Here is a 25,629-nt window from a genome sequence, read left to right as displayed (position 1 = left end):
TTCTAAGACAGATTTGGAAAATCCAGTTTCTTGTTAGGTTAGCCAATTAATGTTGTACAAAAGACCTCAAAACATATGAAAACCCTCAACCAGGACAGTGTGGATTTTGATCCATGAACTTTATAAATATACTAAGGCATTTTACAACTATATATTTATTATGTTGTAATCGAGCTCTAAACTCAAATAATCACGAATATATTTTAATTTTAATATCGAAAGGTCTTAGCTTAAAAATATCTCAATAAACTTAAAATTTTTTGTGTTAAGCCGACCTATATCGTCTAGCTCGGGATGCTCTAAGGAACTAGCGCTGAGAGAATTGTTTCTCTGGGATTAATAGGTTGAAGGCCTATTTTATTAGGATAAATATGACTTAAGTAATTACTGATTTATAAGAATTATAATCAATTGACTTATAAGATTCAACTTGGAACAAGTGGCATAAATAAGTGAATTCAACTTCAGAATATTCTGTAAGTGGTTTCTTTCCTCTTAGGTGATATTTTCTTAAATATTTTCTGATTTCAAATGATAATTTTGGATTTAAAGCAAAATGCGATGGGAGCATATGATATTTTCGTAAGTTCAAAATTGAGGTACATGTGATAGGATTTTTCGTTAAATGTTGATGCAGGCACTTTTTCAATCTTGAAATTTGAAAATCATTATTGTTGTATCAAAATTATTGTATTGTCTATTATGTTTTTGACATCTTTTGAAAATAGAGACACGTGTGACAAATTGTATGATAATTTTAAGTAATAATAAAACATACTCAAGTTTATCGATTGATAGACGGAACATGCTCAACCGTTAATGAAATCATAGTTAATTGGGAAAGCTAGAGTTGTTTTGAGCCCTCTCAATTGAGATTATAAATTGAGAACTTCTGTCTGACTTCTCAGTTAGGGTTAAAAAATGAGAACTTCTTTATGACCCTCTCAATCAGGGTTAGAGATTGAGAACCGGACTATGAATTATAATAATAGTCACAAATAAGTATAACGTCTGTTATGTTGTTAGTGAATGAGAGCATGGGTATTTAACTAAAATGGTTGATTTACAAAAGCACTTGTATTATTTAAATAAGATTGTGGTTGTCACACATGATTATTTTGTACACATTTATTTTGATCAAAAAGTTTAGAAATTCTCATTCTTTTTGCAAATGTTTTGAAGTGTTATATTTTCCTCATTTGATTTTGAACATATTGCAAATGATAGTTATGCATTATCAATGTGTTATACTCTCATTTGGTAAGAGGTAGAGACTACTTACTAAGCAATTAGTCGCTCTTGCTATTTACCATATCTTACAGATGGGGTGTATGAGGAGTGTGAGGATGAGCTTCATTGGAATTGGTAGCTAATCAAAAAATGCACATGTAACGTTGATTAATAAGTTTTATAGATAATTATGTTTTGGAACTTCTCCTTCTGTCTCTAGTTGTTTAGTTACTCAATTCTGTAGTTAAACTTCTAGATTATGTCTTTCTGCTACAAATAATGTTTTGGGATTTTATTGTTTAGCAATAGTATTATTGAGTATGGATCCACTGTTTGGTAATGATTGTGTTGTGACCTCTGATCCGAGGCATGACATCTGCAACTCTAATAACCTCGAACAGATTTTGATTTTAGCATCGAAAGGTCCTATCTCAGGGCCATCTCAACATGCTTAATTCTGTGTAGTAGGCCGACCTCAACCATCCAGCTCGAAGGATACACTAAGGATCTCACACTATAAGAATTGTCATGTCATTACGAATCTCGACCCGAATTGAGTTAAAACTCTCAAAACTACTTTCTAAGTTCATTATAATCGTATAGTTGTTCGACACTTAAAATTTAGAATTACTTTTGATCATGCATGATCGTTTTAAAATTATTTAAATGGAGTAATATGAGTTTAGTAAACATAAAAATTTTAGGCTTTTGATCAACCATAAATTTAGAAAATCAATTACTTCAATAGTAATTTATTATAATAAACTATTAAAAAACTGAGCAAACACAGCCTCTCTCAATTAATTATATATTTGTGGAAGAAAGGAGGAATTGATTATTTAAGTCGTACTACAGTATGAAAAGTCTTGTTGGAGGCAGCTTCCCTTTATTGACTTGTGAAACTTCTTAAATATTCACTGCAAGTGGTGAATATTGTTTTTATTTTTATACATGTTCCGATCATATTATTTTATTCCGTTAAATGTAATTGTAGTTGATGTAAAAATAGTACATCGTACAAATATTCCATATTATTTTTACAAAAAAATAAAAAATAAAAAAATAGATAGTTTCGCCTCTAATCACCATCATGAACTAATAAATAATTTACAACGGTTAGGTACTTGGGCCTTGTTTGTTTTATTGGGGATGAAATATATATAATATTTGGAATAAAATTGTAGGGATTTTGATTGCTAGAAATTTTATTCCATTGCAGATGTTTGGATAGAATAAAGTATTTAATAGAAAAATTAATCAAACTTTTTAGATAATGTTTGGTTTGTTACATATGATAAAGGAATGGAAAATATATATGGATATACATAAATCAATATTCTTATATACATACACATTTATATCTAAATAAAACATATATTTCTCGATGAATTTAATCATCGGTCTGTATTGATGCATAAATCAATAGTTCAGATCTATTTAAATTAAATCAATGACTTACATTTATACAAGATATAAAGATAAAATTTATAAACTATAAAATTAAAGAATTATAAATAAACATATATGCACATACTTATACATACAATACTACTTTGTTACGCTGCTAAGAAATAAAATAAAATTCATAGAAAGTTGAAGCATAAAGTCTTTTATTTTCTCGTGTTACAAGTAAGGTATAAATTAATTTATTATTTAAGAAACAAAATTTGAATAAAAATCATAAAGCATATTTATAAGGTTCTAAAAGCAAATTACTACAATTCACGTCTTAAAATTCTACTTTCAAATCATCCTATCAAATATGTGTACATTTACATCAATCATATAATAAAATCTTTAATTGCTATTATAATAAGAAAAATTGCGTAATATTCCCTAGTAGGTGTTGTAGGATTCTTTGTTAGATGTAGATTTTCGTTATAAATGATTGTAATTGATTTATTTAGACATAAATATTCGACATGAATTATTGTAATTGATTTCTTTTTAAAATAATAATAGTTCTTTGAATTTACACCACAATAAAAAAATAAAAAAAAGTTCAATGTTATCTGTTCGAGTCCCATCAAATGTGTGAGTATTTATATCACTTAATGTGAGTTTTATTGTAATATTAATTTATTAAAATTTAAAATTTAAGTTGAATGGATATTGATTAATTTATTGATATTAGTGTATTTATGTAATTATGTATTGTTACTAAAAAAATAAACAAATAAGTTGCTTTTTGAATAAACCCCAAGATATAAAATTAGAAAACCTTCCTGCACCATACGGAGTCCCTTGTCGTTGTTGAGAGATCGGAAAAACAACATTTCCATTCCAACGGTGCCGGAAATCGACCAGGTAAGCCTCGATTCGGCGGCCGTTGAGTTTTCCGGTTTAACTTGAAAATTTTTCTCAATATATGCTGCAAATCTCCAACAAAAAAAGGGGTTTTACAGTCTTGAATTTGTCAATTGGCGCGATGGACAAAGAGAAGTTGGAGGAAGTGAAGATCCAATTGCAGCAGTGGTTGAACGAAGCGCAAGAATTCGTTCGGGAAATCCCGCCCCCACAGCTTTACGCCGCGATCGGGGTAGTCCTGTTCACAGTTCTTTTCTTCTTAATCAGTAAGTTTCTGTCGGAAAAGTCTTAATTTCGTTCCGTTTCTGATTAAGTTTTGAGTTCTTTGGACTTTGCTTTACCTACACTGGTGGCGAGTCGTTGTGTGTTGGGATTTTCTTTGTTGCTCTAGTGGGAAGTTTTCTTGTGATGCTCTATAGCCTTAAAATTGGCTGCAAACTCGTCCCTAAAGTTTGCAATTTTATTTAGTTGTTGATAGGGATATATGTCAGAAGATTTTACTCAGCAGTGTAGCTGGAGAGTTGGCTTTTCCATTTTAAACATCACTTATCGTTTTTATTGTTCTAAATTGTTTTTGTCATTTTATCTTTTATCTTGGACCTCTACAAGCAAGTTCCAGAGAATTTCTCCCTAATCATCCATTTGGAGTAAAGGTAATCTGCATTTGAAAATGCAGTTTGGAATAATTACTTGGACTAAGACCTACAATTTTGCGTTGAAAATGACAGAAGAACTTAAAAATAAGAAGGGAGGTGTACACATGATAATGCAGTGGGAACTAATAAATTACATATACTGACGTCTACATTTTCCTTGTTGATTTTTAGAGTGATAAATGTGCTTGTTCGTCTGTGTATGTGGAGAAGGGTGTGTCTCTATGTATTTCTCTCTTTATATATGTGTCTGTGTGTGTGTGTTCTGGAGAGATAGGGAATGCAGACTGTGAAGATGTTATTGATAGGATAATTCCTAAATGATCTTCTTGGATCTTTTCCTTTTCTCTGAGCAACATATTGTAATGTCCACAGTGAGGGTATATAACTTTTGGCTTTGTCTTTATCTACTTTCCAGTTCTATTCTCAACAATTTTTCCCCAATTCCCAGTAGTGACTTTGATGTTTATGTCCTAGTAGTGACTTTGATGTTTATGTCCTATTACTTTGCAGTTCGTCTTTTCAAGCGTAGATCATCTAACGCCATTTTACTAACTGGGCTTAGTGGAAGTGGTAAAACTGTTCTTTTTTACCAGGTAAGCATCAATAGGACAGTTTTAAGCGGGAAATTCAGGATAATTTGAATAAAGCATAGCTGCAGTTTATGTTTTTTTAATTAGACTAGCTCAATACATGATTTGTTACCTATTCTAGCTTCGAGATGGCTCCTCGCATCAAGGTACTGTCACATCAATGGAACCAAATGAAGGAACTTTTGTTCTACACTCTGAGACGAGTAAGGTAATGCACTTTATTTTCTGGAAATATTCATACAAGCATTATCAAGCATGTTTAGTTAGTGGATGGTATTGGAAATCTTTAATGTTTAGTAGGACAGTTAATTCTTCCTAATATCGCAAGAAGTTACAGGGAAACATGTTGTTTTCTAAGGCATGATGAGTATTTTAATCATATTAATTAACTTGTTCCTATTAATTTGACTACTTGTAGAAGGGAAAGATAAAGCCCGTTCACATTGTTGATGTTCCTGGCCATTCACGACTTCGACCTAAACTGGACGAGTTCTTGGCTCAAGCAGCCGGCATAGTTTTTGTGGTGGATGCTGTGGAGTTTCTACCAAACGTCCGTGCTGCTTCTGAGTATGTGGCTCTTTGATTTTATCTGTAGACATGCATAGACACATGAGTGCCAGTGCTTGAAAAATGGCTAACGTTATTTTCTCATTTTTGGCTAAAGGTACTTATATGATATTTTGACCAAAGCAAGTGTAGTGAAGAAAAAGATTCCACTACTTATCTTGTGCAACAAGGTGGATAAAGTTACAGCACATACAAAGGATTTCATCAGAAGACAGCTGGAGAAGGAAATGTAAGATGATTTCCTACATCATTTTTATTCCAGTAGTTACTGTCTTTTTCACATTTTTTGCAGTTTAGAAATGATTGGTTTTGGCTTCCATCACCTTTAAGTTACTAAATCTGCATTTGACAAGTGTGAAAAATTGCTGGCCTGATGAGAGCATTCTATGTGTTGCCATAAAGAAGGCAACTAAAATATCCCAAATACAAATGATCGATGCAGCCAAATTAATTTTAGAGAATGTTAATTGACGCAATGCAACAGGAATATTGAGTGAATAAGGATAGAAAAGATATTCTAGGATCTATGCTTGACAAACATTTTGTTGCTAGACTTGACTAATGGATGAACAAGGTCAACCCTAATTAAAGCAAATATTTATAGAGTAATCTGGAAACAAGAATTAAGCTGATGAAAAGCATTAATTGAGTCTTCCATGAAATCAATATCCTGTGCTGTTTTCGTACGTGGACATTGGGTATGAGAGAAAAACATAGATTTACTCATGAATCAATCCAAAACAGAGGAGAGCTTAAGAGCTCAAATATTAGGAAGGGAGGAAAAGTCTATTTTAGGAATTGCTAGATTTACGATTTATGATGTGGCGCGTAAGAAAAGAGTCGAAGCTTGTTTAGTTGGGTTAAGTGAATGTATAATGAAAGTGGAAATATAAGGGTGTGTATAGGAATAACTTTGGTGTTTGGTTAGAAAGAACAAATGGGGGGCAAATAAAATCGAATGTATATGAAATCCGTTTGGTTCCCATTTCGATTATGTCTGAAATTGGGTGGAAATGTGGAAGTATATGGCTAAAAGAATACAAAATCCTTATTTTGATTTTAATTTACTATATCATCTAGAAACAAATTCCCTCCAACTATATTTATTCTATTTATATTTTCTGCTTGCCTATTCCTTCTCTGCTAAAAAGTGTTTCACTTTTATTCTTTCTCTTTTGCTAGAACTTCTATTAACTTTTCTGGAAAAACTTTCAAGTTTAATGTACAACTTTTCCAGGAGTAATTTGAAATTATTATAATAATAGTTTGTTCCTTTTCTATTACACGGTGAAGATAAAAGAACAAATTGGTAAAACAAACAAAATTAATCTTGTATTCTCACCGTTTTTTAGTCATACCAAACAAGGGGACATGTCTAAAATTTATTTTGTTTTGCGTCATACGAAAAGAACTTGAAAGAAAAACATTTTGCTTTCCCTTTATAAAACGAATTCACTTACACTCCCTCTTTTAGTTCCCGGTTTCTCTCATCAAACTGCAAAGCCCCAACTTACTAAGAGTGTGTTTGGTTAGGGTGAAAAGTGGGAGCATAGGAGAAGTGGAAGTAAAAATAAATATATAAGAGATAATTTGGTGGTTGGTTAGCTGGAAGAGATGGAGGTGATGTAAAACTCGATTTATATGAAACCCCTCCTGAGTCCAATTTTTGTTTCCATCCAAAATTGAGGGGAAAAGTGAAAGTATAAAGGTCAAAAAGACAAAAAGGTACACTTTTATTTTTATTTACTGTATTACCCATATATATCTATATATATAATTTTTTTCCAAAGTTGTTTTTGTTATCGACAAAAGCAGTGATGTTCGAACTCGAATTCGTTAGTTGAAAACATTGTTAGTGATTTTTATTTTATTTAAACTAAACAGTTTAAAATAAATGACCAATACTCATTTTGATGATTTTTTTATTAATAAAAAATATTCTTATTCTTATTTGATAAAATATTTTTATTAATAAGGTTTTTAAATTTTGATATATTAAAATTATATTAGTATAATATTAATTTAATTATTTTTTCTAATACAAAAAATGAAGAGTAGGATAGTTTAGTAAAATTACAAAAATTAGTCTTTTATTCTCAATATGTTTTCCTCGTACCAAACAAGGGGAAGCATTTGATGTTTACTCCCTTTCCAATCATACCAAACAACTTTTATTCTTTCCCTTCCGCTCCCCCTCCCCCTTTCACTTCCCCTCTCCCTTCCACTTCCCTTTTCCTCTCACTTGAGCCAAACGAGTGTGAAAGTAGAAGAACCGATTGCATTCTAGAAAAGCAGCATTAGTCTATAATAATAAGTCCGCGGTGATCTTCTATCAACATCCATTTTCTATATAGTGATCTGTCCTGTTACCATTTGTATCTTGCATATATTGCATGCTGGTTTTATCTAATCTTTATCAGTTTACAGTTTCACTCAAAAGAAGTCGATTTTCACTCCCGAAGAAACCTCTCATTTCAGTATAATGCATATAGAAATTGACCTGTTGGCTTCCTTTTTTCTCTCAGTGACAAGCTCCGTGCATCAAGGACAGCACTATCTTCAGCAGATATTACTAATGAATTTAGCCTAGGGGTACCTGGAGAAGCATTTGCATTTTCTCAGTGCCAGAACAAAGTTACTGTTGCAGAAGCATCTGGCTTGACAAGTGATATCGCTCAGTTAGAGCAGTTTATCAGAGAACATGTAAAGGCTTAGTACGATCTGCCAAAGAGGCATTCATGACTAACAGCCAGTTCACCAGTTGTCTACCCTATAACATTTGTGGAAAGGCAGTGAATTGTGCAAGGGAAGGGAGCTGGAAATAGGAACTTCAAGAGGCAAAACTTTGATGTATCTGAGGACTCAGAATCTTGGAATCACTAATTGAAACTTTTATTTCAATTGTAGATCCTGCCTATGGTGTTGAGTTTCTGTAAGCCTTTACTGTTAATCCTTGCTTTTCACTTGGGATGTTGGATCTTGTGATGTTCTGAGCTGTTCTAAGTGTTGATCATTTTATCTGGTAGGGGTCTGTAAGTTACTTCAGTTATGAGATTTGTGATTCTTTATTTTCATTCAAGAAAACCCTGCCTGGGATTAATGGACCCGCTTGGTGCATTTTACACTTTACACAATGAGAATAACACATCTTGTGTTGGATTAATTTGACTTGTAGACCTGTAAGAATCAAACTAATTGCTGAAAATTGTTTTCCAGCCTCAGCATTTTGCATCATTACATATGTACTAATGGAGTTGCTCCATAGAAAATCTAGATATAACTGGATCTGACCAGTCAAGTATTGTTAGGTCTTAGGAACTGAAGCAAAAAGGTCAGAGAATGAACAAAATCTTGTTGGGTCTCTCCCCATTTCACTGATAAAATGGAAATTAAAGGATCTTTAAAAATCCTCCAGGTCTTACTGTATAGACAATTAGACAACTATTATTCAACTCTCAGATGCTAATCTCCTGAAAGATTTAACCCAGAAAAGTAATGTAACACTAAACACTAGGTCAAGGCACAGCTTTTACAGAGTCGTAAATGATCACTGTGACAATTTGTGAATCATTGTCAGCAATCAATCAGTACATACATATGATCCAAGTTATCAGTACATCCTTCAGTCAATTGGGAGCAACATGAGCTATTGCTGCTACCATGTTGGAGGTGTATGTATATAGAGATTGTAGGCTCATATTCGATGCATTGAAATATTATCTTGCTAAATAGCATTGCTTGACCCTGAATATGATGATAAAGATCCCAAAACATGGAAAAACCAGCAACCCGATTGCAAAGTACCTGTAAGATTTGGTTAGAGGCGAGAGAAAAGAAAGAACATTGACTAAATTCTCTGTGTGAATTTGGAGTTATATGAGATTACATATCAAGCACAAAGGGTAAAAGAAATTAGTCCATACCATAAGGGAGCATATGGAGATGACAAGTCTAGAAAAGAATACGGCCACCTGTTGCAATAAGGAATTTTTTTTGCGTAAACGATGAACGAGTAAGGTTTGTTAGGAAGTATTAAAGGTAACAATACAGGAAGGAAAGGGGAAAAGATACCTCATTGATACAAAAGCATGGATTATCCACTGGAAAATGACATAAATACACGTCCAGAGAACAAAATATGCTATTCGAAAGAAGGGGAACCGCTGGAAGTCATTATAGTTCTATTAATAATATATTCAATAGTAGTAGTTCAAAGAATCAAGTCAATAAGGGACTACCAGGGAATTTAAAATTGCATCACCGAGGAGAAGAACAGCATTGACAGAATGCATACAAAGAACCAGCTGCAGACAGTAAGTAATCAATTCAATAACTGAAAAAAGGCAAATAAGTTGGTATGAAGTGTGAATTGTTTGCATAAGATGTTCAGAAAATCTTCCTTATTCGAAATAATAACAAACGGATTATAATTCAGCTAGGTTCGGATTCTTATAGTAATGCTCTAGATCGAGCATTGCACCAGATATGCAGGTTTTTCTTCTCGAGCAACATTTGCTAACATGAAACGATTTTAAGCTCGGATTTCAGATAGATAAGTCGGGATTTGAATATCTCATACATTGTAGCAGACTGAATTCATGTATATCCATGAAGCACCTCAAGTTACATTTAAATAGAAAGTTGTTTCTTTCAGCTTGGCACTGTTATGCTGAAACAATTAAAACACGCAACAAATATAGATTTGAAAGTATTATACTTACAAAAGTTAATCTGTAATTTCTGGTAATGAGAGACGGGTAAATAATTGACCAAAAGACTATATCTGTGAGCGCCACAGCCCCAGCACACATCTATACCCGAAGTAAAAGAAATGGACAAGAAATAGGATAAGCACAGTGAATCTTGACCAAATTATAAATGAAATTGAAGCTATCACGGTATAACAAGTTTTCATCTTCATTAATTCCATCTGAATAGTAACAATACATATTTAAGAATATTCAGAACAATTACCTGAAAAACTATTTGGAAGACATATCCCCAAGCTGATGCAGCAGTTCTCCAATTAGGTTCACCATGATGGTTAGAGCTTCCGGTCATGCTTGACAGATCTGCATTTTCCCCGAGTGGTACATATGAGCCATGGTCTGCATCTGGACCAACACAATAGTGCCTTCTTGATTCCGCTTCACGATGGTAACGTAGACATCCATGAATTGAGAGCGAAGACCCAAGCTAAAAAAATCCAACCAAACCCCATAAAATATCTGATCTTGCAAAGTGTAGGATAGAACTGATAGATTGAGTCCAGAAAGCCATATAGTTAACACAGAAAACTTTAATGGAGAAAATTCGGTTACATAATTCATAGCCTTTAGTTGACATAAAGTATAAAAAGTAGAGGCAGCCCGTAGAAATGAGCACATACCCCAAAATAAAGGGTGACCAAAGTAAACGTCCACCTGTTTGACCAGAAAAGAGTGAGGGAAAAGTAACACATTAGAGACACAATTAACATCATCTGGATATTGTTTGGAGTTTCACAAAGTTCCAAATCTAGTCATGGTTAAGCAAAGTGTTCCAGTATATAATGGCGAGTTTTCCCTTATTAGCTGAAATGGAAATTTTTCATGGGAAGACAGTCATGGAAATGGAGTAATATAGCTAGACAAGAAGAAACTACACTGCGTTACAAAATAACAAATGCTGCGGATAGTGAAAAGATTAAAGTGATTGAAATAATAAGTTCTTCCAAAGGTGTCTATAAGCATGAACCATAGAATTTCCGAAAGAAAGCTACGAATCCAAGTCAACAACCGAATAGAACAAAAGCTAAGGAAAACCACAGAATACAACTGAAAAGAATTGCTCAAATGCTCAATTTGGGCTTTGTCAAAGAGTAAATTTTAGGCCAAAAGATGAAGAAACAAAATGAAGACGCCTTACTGAGTGTAAAAATAATATTTGCGGCCACTATGGATGATAATGTCTGCAAGAAGCAAAGCAAGTAGTACACTGAATGCAACTATCCTGTAAGCAAGCATCCAAATGGGATGGATTGATTTCGAACAAGTTCCCCAAACTTCATCATCATACAAACATCCTGCTGCTTCCTGTTCATCTCCACTTTGTCGGTATCTAGGTTTGCTACGCCCTTCATATCTCCAAATTAAAAGTGCTGCAATCATCATAGCTACTAAGATCCATATTGCACAGAGTAAGAACCTCCAATTCAACCAATAACTTGGGGCCGTTGTGTCAGCTGCCATGACCGCCACCAAGTACAATTTAACAGTCCTGTTCCGAATCTCATGGTTATTTCATACTCTTCAAAACATTTTATAACTAAGTGATCAGATCAATCCAGTGCCAGATGGATGATATAACTTCAGCTAACTTAATCTCAAATAAAAGTCGGCCAACAAACCTATCTCAATGAAGCAAGGAAAAAACATCAAAAGTTGGATGAACATAAACTATAATCCAACATCAAAGCCTTCTATTGTACTGTTCTATGTATGGGAGACTATCAGCAACACAATTAAACCTATAATATAGTCAGATTCTACAACAAATTGACATGGGTCTAAAACAAGACCAAATTACCCCACTGCTTATGCATAATACATAAACAGGACACAATCCGCATCATTTTACAATGGTCATAGCTGACTCAAATATGACTCTATGGTAACCCAAATTGTGAACCATTGATCACAACCACGTGCACTACCAAGTTCTCTAGAATCAACTCATATGCCGCCCCCTATAGATACTTACGGGATACCGAGAACAAGGTAAGAATTTGTTGCATTCACTCCACAATTGATGACGACCGTACCATTTCTCAACTTCTTCAACTTGATTGTACTACAGTTTTAGCAGGGACTATCCAGCCACTATTACCAACTTTCTTGATTCCAGCTTAGTTACTAACCGCCCCAAATTCTTGTGTGGAACTTCTTTAAAACTGTCAAGGGCAACCACAACAACTACAGCAATGCTTAGAATGCTAGTGTGTCAAATACAACTGGCATTTTCCTTCCCATCTCCTTATTAAAAGGAAATAAAAGATTCCTCACAACCTTTATATGTTTCACCAAAAGAAAAATGGAAAAAGGAACTCCTGCCCAATCCGCAACGCCCATAACCTCCACGCAACACACACACACACACACAAAAAAAAACTCCTTTCCACGACCTACTTGGAAATCGCACTCTGGAAGTTGACTCATTTACATATAAGTTATGTAAAATTAACAGTATGTAACTTATGTAAAATCCATGTCTGGAAATAATTACATAGAGCAGCACAAGAATTGGGGGCGAAGATTGACTCTTGAGCATTTTACCTCGATTTTCTTGGAATCAGTGTTTCATACAAGCCTCCAAGGATGTTTTTCCTGATATGTGCCGAGGAACATAGAATCCCAGAAGAGAAAAATGCCAAGAAGAATATTCACAAAACCCTTGATCGTACGCTGAGGTATGATTGTGAAGGGTGCTGGATTCTCGGAACCGGAGTAGGGAGAGAGAGAGATAGCTCTGCGTTAAACAAAGTTCAATTATGATCAATTTCAGTTGGACGATTACAAATGCGGAGAAATTACACCTCAACCCCCAACGTTTTAGCAATTCAGAAGATGACCCCCTAAAAGTAATTTTAAAGCACATGTTCCCCTAAACTTACAACTCCTTTAGCATTTTGGCCCCAACACTATTTTAAGTCAATAAGCCCTTTTTGATTGATTAATCTACAATTATGCTTAAAACGAAAAATCAGCCCTTTTTAATTCATATCGAAATTCAAATTCTTGAAATTTTCATTTACAAAATACTTAAAATATAAGTCAATTCAACATACATATGAGTTAAAATTAATTAAAGAATAGGATTAATTACACTTTGCACCTTTTAAGTATGTCATTAATCATATTTACCCTCCAAGTGTTTATTCAAGGCTATTTTCATCTTAGTAAAATTTGTTAGTGCCACATCAACTATTATGCACAATTTTTAGGATTAAAATATTTTATCCTCTGAGTTATAGCTATTTTTATATTTTACTATTTAATTTTTTTTATTTTAATTTGCAATACCAACTACACAATCACCATCAAACAACCACATTACTGTAAAAGTTTCTATCGAAAAATTATCGTATGCAGTGAATATATTAAAAAATCTTCCTTATTTTTAAAATATTGCTCATGGTTTTTATTAAATTTTATATTTAATTTCATTCTTTGCTGTAAGAATATTTTTTATTTCTAAAAAATATGCTAGATTTAGATTTTTGATGGAAAATTTTACATATATCTTTGAAAAACTCGTATAGTTGGTATGATAAATTGAAGCAAAAAAAAAAAAAATAAATGACAAAATCGAAAACAGCCATATTTCGGGGAGCAAAATATTTTTTACCCAAAATTTTAACGGGTGTTGAAAGGAGGGATGCTTTTGTCACTTTTTAAACTTTAGGATAGTGAATACGAATTATGCAACACTTTTGAGGGTGCAAAGTGTAATTTAGATAAAATAAATAAGCAAAAGAATGGCATTTTCAGGTTGGAATTTGCGGGTAGCTAGAGTACCGGACATTCTAAGAGTAAAGTTGGGGCAATTTGGAGGTTGTGAACCATAGCAGCTATTTTCCCGCTCGTTCAGCTTCTGTGAAATCAAATGTTGTACTCTACCCTGTTTTTGATGTACCTTCTTTCCCATTCTCACTTTGTACGTGCTATCAATTCCGATATTCACTTCCTCGCTTGCCTTTTGGCACTCCAACGCTTTTTTCAATTGGAGTTTTGATGTGTTTGTGTAAGTATCTGGGATTCTGTGAAGGGTAATTTATCCCATTTAATGGGTTTTGGAGGGGTGGGGGAATTTTGATTTTATGAGATGGATTTTCGATCTGGATAACTGGGGTGTTTCGTAATGTTTGAAAGATTGGTCCTTTCTGAAGATTGTTGATTTATTGTTCGATTCTTTCGAGGAATAAATTTTGGGTTTTTGGTATGAGTGATGGCGACGCATATTCCTGCTTCAGGTTCTTGGGAAATCGTCTATCTTAACTGTTCTGTTGGAACAGTGCATTTTTTTGTGCTTAGTTTTTCTGGATTTGAATTCTGCTTGAACGGGTGTGTTATGTTTCCCATGCAAAGATGAATTATTGCTCTCGAAAATGGAAAAACTTTTTTCCCCCCAACTGGGGTTTATGTTAAAAAAATTTCTTGAATTTGCAATAAAGTTTCTGAATTTTGTCTCCTTTGGGAGGGTTGAATGTGTTTTCTGGACACAGCACGTGTTCGGTCTTGAGCAGCAAAAATGGTGTGCGCGATTATAAGCAATCCAAGCTAATTTCCTGAGATAATGTATTTGTTGGTGATTCCAACCCTCAACATGTTTTTAGGAATGTTAATCTCTATCTGTTCTCTGTATACTTATCTTCTTTCTCTCTTGCCTACCGATATTCTCCGGATTAATCATGTCGCTTTATGCAGTCGTTTGCATGAAGATGTGGGAAGACAGGAGGACAACTGGGGTGAGAAAGGTGAAATGTGGCAATGTAATTGAGTGGGGATTTAAGAAACCTCACCTTTGCGATTAAAATGGAAATCGAGTGATAGAGGGGAGTTAAATTCTGGGAATTCTAAACCAGTGTTGTTAATAATAAGATGAATTACCAGGCAATGAAAACGGAAGTGGCAGTCCCTGGTAATGCATTGGACAAGAGAAATGGAGGTGGAAAAATGTTCGCTTCTAATAATAAGATAGGAGATAAACAAAGAGATGAGGTTGGGGATCAAACGGAGATGCATGAAGGCATCAACAGTTGTGGACAAGAGAATAATACTCGTGGAAAAGAGAATAATACCAGTAGAGAAGAGAAGAAGGAGACAGGATACAATAGGGAGAAACCACCAGAAGATGACTGCTGTCCAATATGTTTTGGGGAGTTTAGAGTACCTTGCAAGGCAAACTGTGGCCACTGGTTTTGCGGTAGCTTCCTTTTTCCACTTTTGTGTTTTCTTGTGTGAATGGTTGGATATTAATTTCGTTTTGGCATGGAAGTCAATACTAAATTAACACGAATGGGTTTGGGTTCTTTGTTTCACATGTTCCCTTTACGGGGTACTATATAGTACATTGAATGTTTTAAGATATTGCACTCAAAGATTTTCCGGTTTTAGCGGTAAAAGTACATGTTAGTAGATAAAAATTCTCTATTCTTTCAGGATTCGAGAATGACGTAAATGAATGAGATGAGACAGGTTTTTCAAGAGTCTCATCAAATCTATGTTTTGAATCTCAATTGGCTGCATCCCTTGTTTTGAAGAAAGGAGGTAGAAAAGTGTAAAACAGCTTCTTCATTTTAGAGAAGATAGAAAATAGATAGCAAAGAACTTTGGAGTTAGCCTCTTCATAGAATACATTTAGTGCCTTGTCAGTTGGTAACAATGTTGGAAAAGGTTCTTGATGAGGTTTACATATTTTATCTTTTCTGGGTCTGGACAATTATTTGAAGCCTTATAAATATACCTATTGCATTTTGTGGATTCATTTACTTTTATTCTATTTTGCCATCAAAAAGTTAAAGGAGATCTTTTAATCTTAGTGCATCCATATTTATCTACCACACATGCATGGATTATCCTTGGAACTGTTCTTGTGTTTATTTCTTTTACTGTTAACTTCTTTAGTTATGTTGATTATATGGCATCCAATATATAGAATCCCATCAGCAGTATGCGTACACAACTTTATGATTGCTCGCTTAAAATGTCCAGGCAGTTGTATCTTGCAATTATGGGAATATCGGTCAAGACCTCAAAGATGCAGATGCCCCTTCTGCAGCAGTGCAATTAGTAAGCTGGCACCTGAAGTATCAGCAGTCCATAAGACAGAAGATGAAGTTGTTGTGGTCCTAAAAAACATTGAGCAGTACAACCGCTTCTATGTTAAAGGAATGGAAGGCTGTTTCCTGGTACATTGTGCTATTCGTTCCCTGATGAACGCATTTTGTAAAACCTAGCGTTCAACTAGCAACTCTTTCAACTCTATTACCCTTTTCCTTTACATTATTGTTTATTATCTTTTGATCTCTTGTATGCTTGGGTTGATTGAGAGTACTGCTATATTATTGCCCATTTTACGGATTAGGAGATTAGTGCCTAGTGCTTCACATGACAAGTGAAATATTGACAATGACTCGGCACTTTTGAAGCTTCTCCGTGCATTTTGTTGTGAGATTGTTTCAACTATGCCAACTCCTTTCCTCTTCCTTTCTCTGCAGATACTCAACTTTTATCTTTGGAAGCATGGGCCCTTTTTGCATGTGTACATCTGGAATCTTTTGCAAGCACTGATCATGGTAGTTATTAGTGCACCAGGTTTTATGAAGAGAGTGATGGTTGATCTGATAAGACATCCAGAGAGAATTAGGCTCAACTTTCAGAGAGTACGCTTGGTAGCAGTAAGTTCATCTTAACTAACTAAAATTCCTCTTTGAAATCGTACTATTGAATTTACTAGGAGTCTGAAGTTGACTTGTAAATATTTCCATCTTGAATTTATGAGTTATATCTTTTGAAACTGCTTAACTTAAACACATCGATTAGAAGAAGTTCGATACTATGTTTTGCAGTGGGTCGACATTACTTGAACTCTTCTGCAGCTAATTGACTTGTATCTTTCTTATGGCAGTGTACTCTGAGTCTTCTCTTGCACTTATATCATAGCATTCTTCCACCAGGTACTTCTGCACTTAACCTCAACCCCCGCACCCCTCCCCCCCCTTTTTTTTTCATTTTAACAAATTGAGCTGACGGAAAGAGACAAAGATGATTTCTTCACATTTCTTCCTTCTTTTCCTTGATATTAATTTTATCATGACCATGAACAGTTATTTTGGTAGAAGTTTAAATTGCAATATCACACAGCAGGGCATGCCTATATGCAATGGTCATCTCCTAATTGTCTTACATGTTGTGTTGAATGGTTCAAAAGAAAAAGGTATACCTGTGTCTCCTAGCAGAACATTAGTAAGGACAGTGCTTGATATATCTTTTAGCAAAGAGGGCTAACAACATCCATGGGGACTAAGTAGATTTAGTCGTAGAGATTTTCCTAAAAGTTGTGGTTTATGACTTTTCAGGTAACAATATTTTTGTTAGTTGTAATGTGGCAAGAACAACCATCACTGTGTTGATAAGACCGAACTTCATCTTTATATTGGTATAACATGATAATCTCTAGTTGATAACCGTGTAAAAATTCTCTTTGAACTCATTGTAAGGGAAACATGAAAATCGTAGAAACATGGATCTGTCTGAACCTAACCCAAGTCATTTTTTTTTTTTTGATAAATTACTTAATCTAAAATTTCGTCTGAAAATATAACCTAACGTGCCAATTTTCAGGGCATCCAAGGTTAGAAATCACCAAGATCAGACTATGGATTGATTTTGCTTCCATCATTTTGGTTGTCCTTCCTTACACAACGATGTTATGCAAGATGTATATACACATATGGTGGCTTAGGTTCCGAATATGGCGAGTGAGAAGGGAAGTGGCGGCTTTACGAGCACACAATGCTGCTTTACGACAACAGGAAGCAGCTCTACGGGCACACGTCCATGTTGCAAGAGCGCAGGAACAAGCACATGGATCTAACCTAACCCAAGTCATTTTTTTTTTTTTGATAAATTACTTAATCTAAAATTTCGTCTGAAAATATAACCTAACGTGCCAATTTTCAGGGCATCCAAGGTTAGAAATCACCAAGATCAGACTATGGATTGATTTTGCTTCCATCATTTTGGTTGTCCTTCCTTACACAACGATGTTATGCAAGATGTATATACACATATGGTGGCTTAGGTTCCGAATATGGCGAGTGAGAAGGGAAGTGGCGGCTTTACGAGCACACAATGCTGCTTTACGACAACAGGAAGCAGCTCTACGGGCACACGTCCATGTTGCAAGAGCGCAGGAACAAGCATTAGAAGAAAATGCTGTCTTGCTCCAAAATAATGATGCACTTCTGGTAGCAGTTGATGTCGCTCGACAAGAACAGGCTGAGGGTGGTGTAGCCGAGCCAGAGGCTTCATCAAAAGCAGAAAAGGTAGTGGCTTCACAACCAGAAACCGATCTCAACTTAAAAGTGCTAGCTGAAGCAGCATTACAAGGACAAGATACAGATGATCGACATGTTGAGGGTACTGCTGCTTTAGAAGAACAAACTACCATTGCTTCATGAGAACCAGACGGGATCTTAGCATTACAAGCTGATTATTTTAGGATAGTCAGAAAGCTGCATCATTAGCAGCCAGATGCGCAGATTGTACAGTACGAACTAAAGGTTGGTTCGCAAGAACCTGATGATACTTGACAAGCCGAAGCTGGTGCCAGATTACGTGCATGAAATGAGTCCGCCTCCTGACCGCAAGATAAGGCTGGTTTACGAACCTACAGGCTGTTCGAGCTACGTAGCTGTTTGGATATTTCTGTCAAAGTCGTGACTTTGTCATGAGATTGAAGTTCGATTTAGATGGCTAGCCAGGTTGAATAATTTTTGCCATCATAGCTAGAAATATTAAAATCTCATGTGAATGGAATATGACAGCATATCTAACAAAAAGGTACATGGTTTATTTACAGTGGTAGTTCCATGCACATGGTTCCATTGAAACATAGTTATCGCATAATTTTGTATGACTAAGTAAATTTTCATAGTTGCATGTTCTTTCTCTATTCTTAAATCATGTGTTAACATACTATATAGATGTATATTTACATCGCATTTATACTTATTTTAAACAATATTTTTACTTGAATTTGTAATATTTATGTACACACTAAGTAGATTTGAAGAAAGAAAATGAACAAATAACTAAAAAATTCAATGTAAAACATTAACACTTAAAACTTGATTATTTAATTTCTAAGAAAATCTACCTCTAGTCCACAAAAATTAAAAAAATTAATAAGTATGAGAGTGATAATTTTAGCCATAATACGAATTTATTTTGATAATTTTATTTTTTAATATAAATTTTTTGCACATTTCAAACAAAATTGGCCAAAATTTGCTCAAATCTTCAAAAAGTGTACCCAATTAAGTTGATTAGTATATGTCACGGCATACACCTTTCGGCCAGTTTAGCAAATTATGACCATTTTTGTTCTCAATGTACGAATTTTTTAAAATTATAAGATAAAATTATCAAATTTAGACTCGTATAGGACGAAATGCCACTCCCATACTTACCTGAACCAAAATTGTAGTTTCCCTGGTAAGTTTTGAAAACCTTAATTTCAGCAAAGAAAAATGATACAATTAAAAATGAAATTTTGAGCTGATATATCTTTTCATACTTGAATTTCCTTACAGTAAATTGGTTGACAGATTCCTGAGGTTGAATGCACGTGGGATCATAAAGAAATGCAAAGAAAAGGCCAGGATCGATGACAAGATACCAAAGTATTAGCAGAGGAAATGGGAAACTGAAGCACTACTTCTCAGAAATCAATTATTATTTCTTTGTTTCAGGAAAGACAACATTTGAAGATGGCAGAACTTTCCTTGTTCTAGAAACTCACACACACCCTCAAAAGCAGTAAAGAAATTAAACAGATTGAGATGGCTGTCTGCATGCAGGCACAAACAGGTGGGGAGCTTAAATTCGGAGAAAACTACAGTTGAAACAAATAGGTATCTCTTCATTTATAGGTGTCCCTGGAAGACTTGTAGACTTTCTTCTCTTTCTTCCGTTCTTGGATCTGAAATTCCCATGTAACCATCGGTTGTCAATACTTAGACAGGTGATTGACTTGAATGCATGAGACCAGTTGAAAACATGGGTCAAATCTTTGTCTTTATGACATAAAAATACGGAGTCTTGTAAGTATTGGGGTGTGTATGAATTCATTTTGGGAAGTTTGTTTTGTAGTTAAAGATTTCACACGTTAACAATAAAAATGGTATTTTTCTTGCTATTTTAGTGAATTTCGATCACTTTTATCTACAACGTATAAAATTTTTTAAATTATTGGACAAAATTGCTAAAATAAATTCATACATACAGCACTGATGAAATTGCAACTTCCCACGAAAAATATCAATGGAAATAGAGTTAATGGTTTGTTTTGCAGTGATACCTGCATGTCCCTCTCTATAAATTTCTTGTTAGATTGGTTGAGTTTCATTTCACTTTGCTCTTAATTCCTACACTCCTTGCCTGCTCTTTTCTCCCTTTAAGTATGTCGACTTTGGACAATTTGCTTGATCTCCAGGACCAAATTTGCTATGTCAAATGTGGATTTTGCAGTACCATCTTGCTCGTAATCAAACATTCGCTTCATCTATGATCTTAATCAAAGAAAAAATTTCATTTCTTGGTTGATTAAACTGCGAATGTTTCGACCTGCAGGTTAGTGTTCCATGCAGCAGCTTATCCATGGTGGTGACAGTGAAATGTGGCCACTGCACCAGAATCCTCTCTGTCAACATGATGACGGCCCGTCTAGTCCCGTTGCATCTCTTTTCGTCGCTTAGCCACCAGGAACACACGGTGAAATCTTATTATGTTTCATTAGTTCCCCATTCTTGATTGGTTAATTTCTGGTGTAAAATGAATTCGGACCTAAAAAATCTTACATTAAGCATATACGTACATATCTAACGTTAACTTTTGCTACTGTTTATCTTACATACTGATCATCGTTTAGGTACAACCAAAACGGGAGGTTTGCTCTGAGGAAGTGCTTGCTGACAAGAAGGCGGCAATTGGATGTTTTCCTCCACTCTCTTTCTCGTCAGATGAAGAAGTTGACGAAGATTCTAACCAAGTTATCCATAAACGTAAGAGATGTCGTTATTCTAGCAAGACGGTAGTCGTTTTTGTTTACAATTGTTGGAATTCTTGTGATCTAATTACAAGGATGGAATATTGTACAGCTCCGGAGAAGAAACAACGTGCCCCGTCTGCCTACAATCACTTCATCAAGTACAAAACTTTGATTATCAGCACTGTCTGAGTAAATTGACTTAGGATTTTGAGTCTGTAATCACAATAACTGCAAAAAATTACAATATGTCAGGGAAGAAATCAAGAGGCTGAAGATTGAGTATCCCAACATGACTCACAAGCAAGCTTTCAGTGCTGCTGCTAAAAATGTAAGTCTTTAATTAAAACTCTGATAACCATAAGAATTCATAAATGCCTCCAAACAGAACCTTAATTTGAGGAAATTCTGACTCCCTTTGCATGTTAAAATCCGTGTAGTGGGCACATTGCCCACAGAGTCAGTACAGAGATGGAGAAGTTCATGGCTATGCCGGCGAACCAGACAGAAACCTGGCTATGGTGAAGCAGTCGACAGAGGATGTTGTCTGTAACGAGGTACTAATTGAATATCCGATTAGGTTTCTTTGCTGTTTTATTGCAAAAGCTTGTAATAGAAATGGAATGTGATGGGGGGTGGCATTGAAGCTGCTTTTCCTTCAACCATCTTATATTCCAAGTTTTTGATCATAGAGAGATCCTAGTTTAATTTGCTTGCATGCGTTGCGAATATATTCTTGTCAGCGAAATTACACTTTTAGTTTCATAAATTGGGTTTAAATTTTTTTAATCTTCTGCATTAGGGATTTTTAAATTGATACCAAAATTAAGAAATATAATTTGATGCATGACTCTATGCTTTGTGGAACTTTCAAGATGGTCCCAATATTAAATTTTGAAAACTCGACTCATTTGGTCCCATAAATCCCATAACAGAGAATAAATGTGTCGAACTTTTTAAATTTTAGAATCATTTTGAAAATTCCATAAAGCAATGGACCAAATGTGTTAAATTTTCCTAATTTTAAGACCATTTTTAAAAAAAAAAACCGTAAAGAATAGGACTAAATGTTCTGAAATTTTCTTATCTTACGAGACTAAAAGTGTAATAGTGCTATTAAGAATGCTAACACTAACATACAAAATGAAGAAAATTTCATTTTAAACCAAATATTTAATAGGGAAAATTACGCTGATACATCTGAATTTATTTGTGTATATATACCCATAGATGTCATTTTCATAGTATTGACTACACTTTGGATACCATATTGTATAGCAACTTCAACCACAAAATGTCAATACATAATTCCTAAATATGATCATGTAATTCGAATTCATTCATTTAATTTTAGCATGTTGAGGTCAAGTTTGTGCTGCTGAAATGTAACTTCACTGATTTTTGCTGCACTCCATGCCTGCAGGTGCATTGTTTTGGCAATGGCTTCCATGACACAAAGGCATTGAAGCAATGTATTTGCAGGAAACCACATTTCTAGTGCAACGGGCCGATTCTCGGTCAACGTACGAGAAGTGAAGAAAGTAAGCTAGGGCTGCGATGAGGGTTTAATTAAGACATGTGCGTGTTTTTGTTTGTTCGAAACAACTTAATTAAGCAGGTCAAAATTATAACTTATATTTATTACCTACTCTCATCAATACTACCATATTCCATGTGTACATATAGCTATTCTATCCTTGTCTGAATTAATTTCTTGCTAGTACCTACCTACAGCGATATATATATATGTATATGTGTGTACGCGGGCGCACAATGTGCTGTTAATGTTTATAGACAAAAAAACTATTTATTTTTTTGCAAATTAATGATATAACTATATATATGGTTCACCTAATTATGTACGGGGCATCGGAATTAATATACAGGAATTGAACATTTACTAACTTTTGATAACTCACTTAATTTGTTTGCGAATCTTCTAACACAACATTAAAGAAAAAAAAAATATGTAGACAAGGAAGGGAAACCTACTACAATCCAATACATATGTTGTCCGTTTTCTTGCTAAATAAAAACCCTAGTTACGAATTGCTATATATATATATATATCCCCCATATATATTGTTCATTGGCAATATCTATGTCCATGTACACATATATATATGTATATATGAGATCATTTCTTTCTTCTTGTCGTTTATTTCCAGTGGCTTCTTCTCCCAAATTTTGGTGCCCTTTGAACATATCGATCTGGAATTTACAAAAAGTACATAAAAGTATTAAGTCTACAATCAGACAGTTAAGAAAATGGAGCAAACGACAACAAGTGATGGATATATACTTTTCTTGCTGAAAAGGTCTATATATGTATTTTGGGGGGAAAATTCTACTTGGAATCATTCAGTAATAATTAAAGCTAATCACACGATAAATATATTATAGTGGTTATTGGTGTGATTGGTATACAGATTAAACAGAACCACCAATCACGTGACAATTAGGTCTAGTGCGTACATAAATTTGGTTTAGAGTAAAAAAAAATTCATTTTCTAAGTAACATAAGAGTGTGACCGGTATTCTTATGTGCTGTCTGAGAAAATCTTTTGACACTGGGCAGAAAAAAAGTCCTTACCAAACATAAACATAAACAGATAAATTAAGGATTTGATTAATAACGTACGTATGTATGGTCTTGGAGATAGAGATCGGAAGTATGATCGAAAGAAATCTTCGTTCTCTTTCAGCAGCTCTTTCCACACTGCAAAATAAGCAACTCTCCGCTGATCAATAAAGCAATAAGAAGGAGACAAAGATCCACCTCGACAATTAAGTACAAATTAAAACAATTAATCTTCAGTCTCGATTTATACGAAAATGTTTGTTGTGAAACCTCATTTTCTTACATACGTTCCTGGTCGTGCATGAGATGAAAACTAGGAAAGATCGATCGGCATACCTGTGAGAGTGACGAGAGGTCGAATTCGAGCATGCTCAGCCAAGGCCTTCACGCATTGATCTCTGTCCATGTGAAGCAACAAGCACCTCTCTATAAGATTCTGAACCTGTAATCGATCAAATTAATGTTAACACAAAATAATAATGATCATCACATTTTCTTACATATATATATTTCTCCTTTTCGCTGTATATATAAAAAATGTGCATGACTTCTTCATGGAATGAAAAAGACTATATATATATATGTATATATATAAATATACCATTCTAATGTAGGTGTGAGGGTGGCAATGCAAACAAGGGAAGGGGTGCACGACCACGTTACGACGATGCATATCCATCGATGGTTACGGTAGAAATGGACAAGAATCAAGAATGAGTAGTATATATTATAATCAACACGAAAGAATTAAAACCCCAGAGTACTTGAGGAAGAAAACAAAGCAAGTGAGGTAGAAGTGAAGATATTTTGAAGCCTTTCTTATAATAACCAAGCAAGAAGCATAAATTTGCTCATGGGGTGGGGGTGGGGGTGGGGGGTAGGGGTATTGTTATCCAGAATATCTGAGTGAAGGGCCAAAAAAGCACAAGAAATCCAAAACAAGAGATTCACCTCATCTCATATCAGATAAGAGCATTTCATTTCTGCACATGAGAGAGAGAGAGAGAGAAGTGTGTGTGTGTGTGTGTGAAAGATTAGTTGTTGATGATGACTCCATCTTGAGTCTTAGCCAGTCCTTATGCCCACCAAAGGCCACTAAATGATATATACATATAGATGATAGGATCATCAAGAAACACTACTTTTTAGCATTGCATTTGTTTTCTCTGCATCCTATTTACGTTGTTCTAATTATTGTTTCAGTTTTTGGTCCCACTTTCTTCAATTCATCACATCAATGTGTTATTTGCCCATTGGTCCCCCCTTCCCCCTCCACCCATTCCGATTTGTGAGAATTCTTACTCAGAGCAAGTTAGTCGACTAAACTAATTACAGAGCAAATATATCATACTTGTTATGTGATTAGTCACTTTTTTTGAACTGTATACTAATTATATTTTAAGTGTATTGCACCATATAATTCATTTAGGTTCAACCAAATTGAGTCCGAATTTGAATTTCCACTTTGTGAGTTCTTGAAGGGGTTTGGTAATTTGGAGAAAAATTGCATTTTGTCTCCTACAATTTAACTTCCATGTGATTTTGATTTCATGCATTGTTTTTGGACTCACCACGTTACATTTCATAATTTAAAAGATTTGTAATTTTAATTTCAAGCTTTAATTTTATTATATTTCTGATAGAAATATCAAGACTTAATAGAATTATTTATCAATCACACGTTAGTGTGTTAGCAAAGTATATATATATAGTAGAAAATGCGGTTAAATGCAATTTACCCCTGTGATATATGAAATGAGGGGAAAAAATCCTATGAAAATAAATTAGCAAATCACCTTCTGTATTTTGAAAAATGAAGCAAATTACCCCCTCTTATTTTTATTTGCTAATTTTTTTACAAAAGTTTTTTTACTCATTTATCATAATA

The 25,629-nt window shown here is 34.4% G+C and overlaps 5 protein-coding genes across 9 annotated transcripts; 3 read left to right on the top strand and 2 right to left on the bottom strand.

The window, feature by feature from the left end:
* Positions 3,417–8,456, top strand: LOC105168274 (signal recognition particle receptor subunit beta-like). Of its 3 annotated transcripts, none has more exons than XM_011088291.2 (7): positions 3,417–3,537; positions 3,636–3,803; positions 4,704–4,786; positions 4,905–4,991; positions 5,202–5,350; positions 5,448–5,579; positions 7,876–8,456. In XM_011088291.2, exons 2-7 carry the CDS (start codon positions 3,659–3,661, stop codon positions 8,063–8,065), a joined length of 786 nt encoding a protein of 261 aa, XP_011086593.1. In that variant the 5' UTR covers positions 3,417–3,537; positions 3,636–3,658; the 3' UTR covers positions 8,066–8,456. The 3 variants fall into 3 exon arrangements, with proteins under 3 accessions (XP_011086593.1, XP_011086594.1, XP_020551879.1); XM_011088292.2 differs by having other exon boundaries at positions 3,441–3,537; positions 3,625–3,803; XM_020696220.1 differs by lacking the exon at positions 3,417–3,537 and having other exon boundaries at positions 3,544–3,803.
* Positions 8,691–12,881, bottom strand: LOC105168273. Of its 3 annotated transcripts, none has more exons than XM_011088290.2 (9): positions 12,664–12,880; positions 11,258–11,608; positions 10,740–10,773; positions 10,325–10,546; positions 10,072–10,161; positions 9,589–9,654; positions 9,422–9,513; positions 9,274–9,321; positions 8,691–9,154 (listed from the first exon to the last, which is right to left on the bottom strand). In XM_011088290.2, the coding sequence occupies exons 2-9, from the start codon at positions 11,578–11,580 to the stop codon at positions 9,067–9,069; spliced, it is 963 nt and encodes a 320-aa protein (XP_011086592.1). In that variant the 5' UTR covers positions 11,581–11,608; positions 12,664–12,880; the 3' UTR covers positions 8,691–9,066. The 3 variants fall into 3 exon arrangements, 2 of the variants coding, with proteins under 2 accessions (XP_011086592.1, XP_020551878.1); XR_002287650.1 differs by having other exon boundaries at positions 9,061–9,154; positions 9,422–9,491; XM_020696219.1 differs by lacking the exon at positions 10,072–10,161 and having other exon boundaries at positions 12,664–12,881.
* Positions 13,890–18,572, top strand: LOC105168656. The gene is made up of 7 exons (XM_011088789.2): positions 13,890–13,995; positions 14,815–15,313; positions 16,102–16,298; positions 16,608–16,787; positions 17,018–17,066; positions 17,734–17,996; positions 18,168–18,572. Exons 2-7 carry the CDS (start codon positions 14,989–14,991, stop codon positions 18,570–18,572), a joined length of 1,419 nt encoding a protein of 472 aa, XP_011087091.1. The 5' UTR covers positions 13,890–13,995; positions 14,815–14,988.
* On the top strand, positions 20,517–22,897 carry LOC105168655 (axial regulator YABBY 4). The gene is made up of 7 exons (XM_011088788.2): positions 20,517–20,656; positions 20,746–20,886; positions 21,044–21,176; positions 21,273–21,321; positions 21,416–21,491; positions 21,601–21,717; positions 22,584–22,897. Exons 1-7 carry the CDS (start codon positions 20,576–20,578, stop codon positions 22,656–22,658), a joined length of 672 nt encoding a protein of 223 aa, XP_011087090.1. The 5' UTR covers positions 20,517–20,575; the 3' UTR covers positions 22,659–22,897.
* On the bottom strand, positions 23,042–24,553 carry LOC105168272. The gene is made up of 4 exons (XM_011088288.2): positions 24,343–24,553; positions 24,078–24,183; positions 23,802–23,879; positions 23,042–23,371 (listed from the first exon to the last, which is right to left on the bottom strand). The coding sequence occupies exons 1-4, from the start codon at positions 24,418–24,420 to the stop codon at positions 23,319–23,321; spliced, it is 315 nt and encodes a 104-aa protein (XP_011086590.1). The 5' UTR covers positions 24,421–24,553; the 3' UTR covers positions 23,042–23,318.

This window comes from Sesamum indicum, linkage group LG8 (genome assembly GCF_000512975.1).
Source record: "Sesamum indicum cultivar Zhongzhi No. 13 linkage group LG8, S_indicum_v1.0, whole genome shotgun sequence".
NCBI lineage: Eukaryota > Viridiplantae > Streptophyta > Magnoliopsida > Lamiales > Pedaliaceae > Sesamum > Sesamum indicum.
The sequence above is the reverse complement of the archived record's forward strand: the minus strand, read 5'-3'. Positions and strand labels throughout refer to the sequence as shown.

Excerpts from the sequence above, each read along its gene's own strand:
- LOC105168273 (XM_011088290.2), bottom strand. The coding sequence starts at position 11,580 with ATGGCAGCTGACACAACGGCCCCAAGTTATTGGTTGAATTGGAGGTTC. Across the intron at positions 10,162-10,324 it reads TCTTCCAAATAGTTTTTCAG|ATGTGTGCTGGGGCTGTGGC; the intron begins GTAATTGTTCTG and ends CTTCGGGTATAG. Across the intron at positions 9,155-9,273 it reads TCTCCATATGCTCCCTTATG|GTACTTTGCAATCGGGTTGC; the intron begins GTATGGACTAAT and ends CAAATCTTACAG.
- LOC105168274 (XM_020696220.1), top strand. The coding sequence starts at position 3,599 with ATGCTGCAAATCTCCAACAAAAAAAGGGGTTTTACAGTCTTGAATTTG. Across the intron at positions 4,992-5,201 it reads TACACTCTGAGACGAGTAAG|AAGGGAAAGATAAAGCCCGT; the intron begins GTAATGCACTTT and ends GACTACTTGTAG. Across the intron at positions 5,351-5,447 it reads AACGTCCGTGCTGCTTCTGA|GTACTTATATGATATTTTGA; the intron begins GTATGTGGCTCT and ends TTTTGGCTAAAG.
- LOC105168272 (XM_011088288.2), bottom strand. The coding sequence starts at position 24,420 with ATGGATATGCATCGTCGTAACGTGGTCGTGCACCCCTTCCCTTGTTTG. Across the intron at positions 24,184-24,342 it reads CTCACACCTACATTAGAATG|GTTCAGAATCTTATAGAGAG; the intron begins GTATATTTATAT and ends GATCGATTACAG. Across the intron at positions 23,372-23,801 it reads ATCTCCAAGACCATACATAC|ATCGATATGTTCAAAGGGCA; the intron begins GTACGTTATTAA and ends TGTAAATTCCAG.
- LOC105168656 (XM_011088789.2), top strand. The coding sequence starts at position 14,989 with ATGAATTACCAGGCAATGAAAACGGAAGTGGCAGTCCCTGGTAATGCA. Across the intron at positions 16,299-16,607 it reads GAATGGAAGGCTGTTTCCTG|ATACTCAACTTTTATCTTTG; the intron begins GTACATTGTGCT and ends CTTTCTCTGCAG. Across the intron at positions 16,788-17,017 it reads AGAGAGTACGCTTGGTAGCA|TGTACTCTGAGTCTTCTCTT; the intron begins GTAAGTTCATCT and ends TTCTTATGGCAG.
- LOC105168655 (XM_011088788.2), top strand. The coding sequence starts at position 20,576 with ATGTCGACTTTGGACAATTTGCTTGATCTCCAGGACCAAATTTGCTAT. Across the intron at positions 20,887-21,043 it reads TTAGCCACCAGGAACACACG|GTACAACCAAAACGGGAGGT; the intron begins GTGAAATCTTAT and ends ATCATCGTTTAG. Across the intron at positions 21,322-21,415 it reads GCCTACAATCACTTCATCAA|GGAAGAAATCAAGAGGCTGA; the intron begins GTACAAAACTTT and ends ACAATATGTCAG.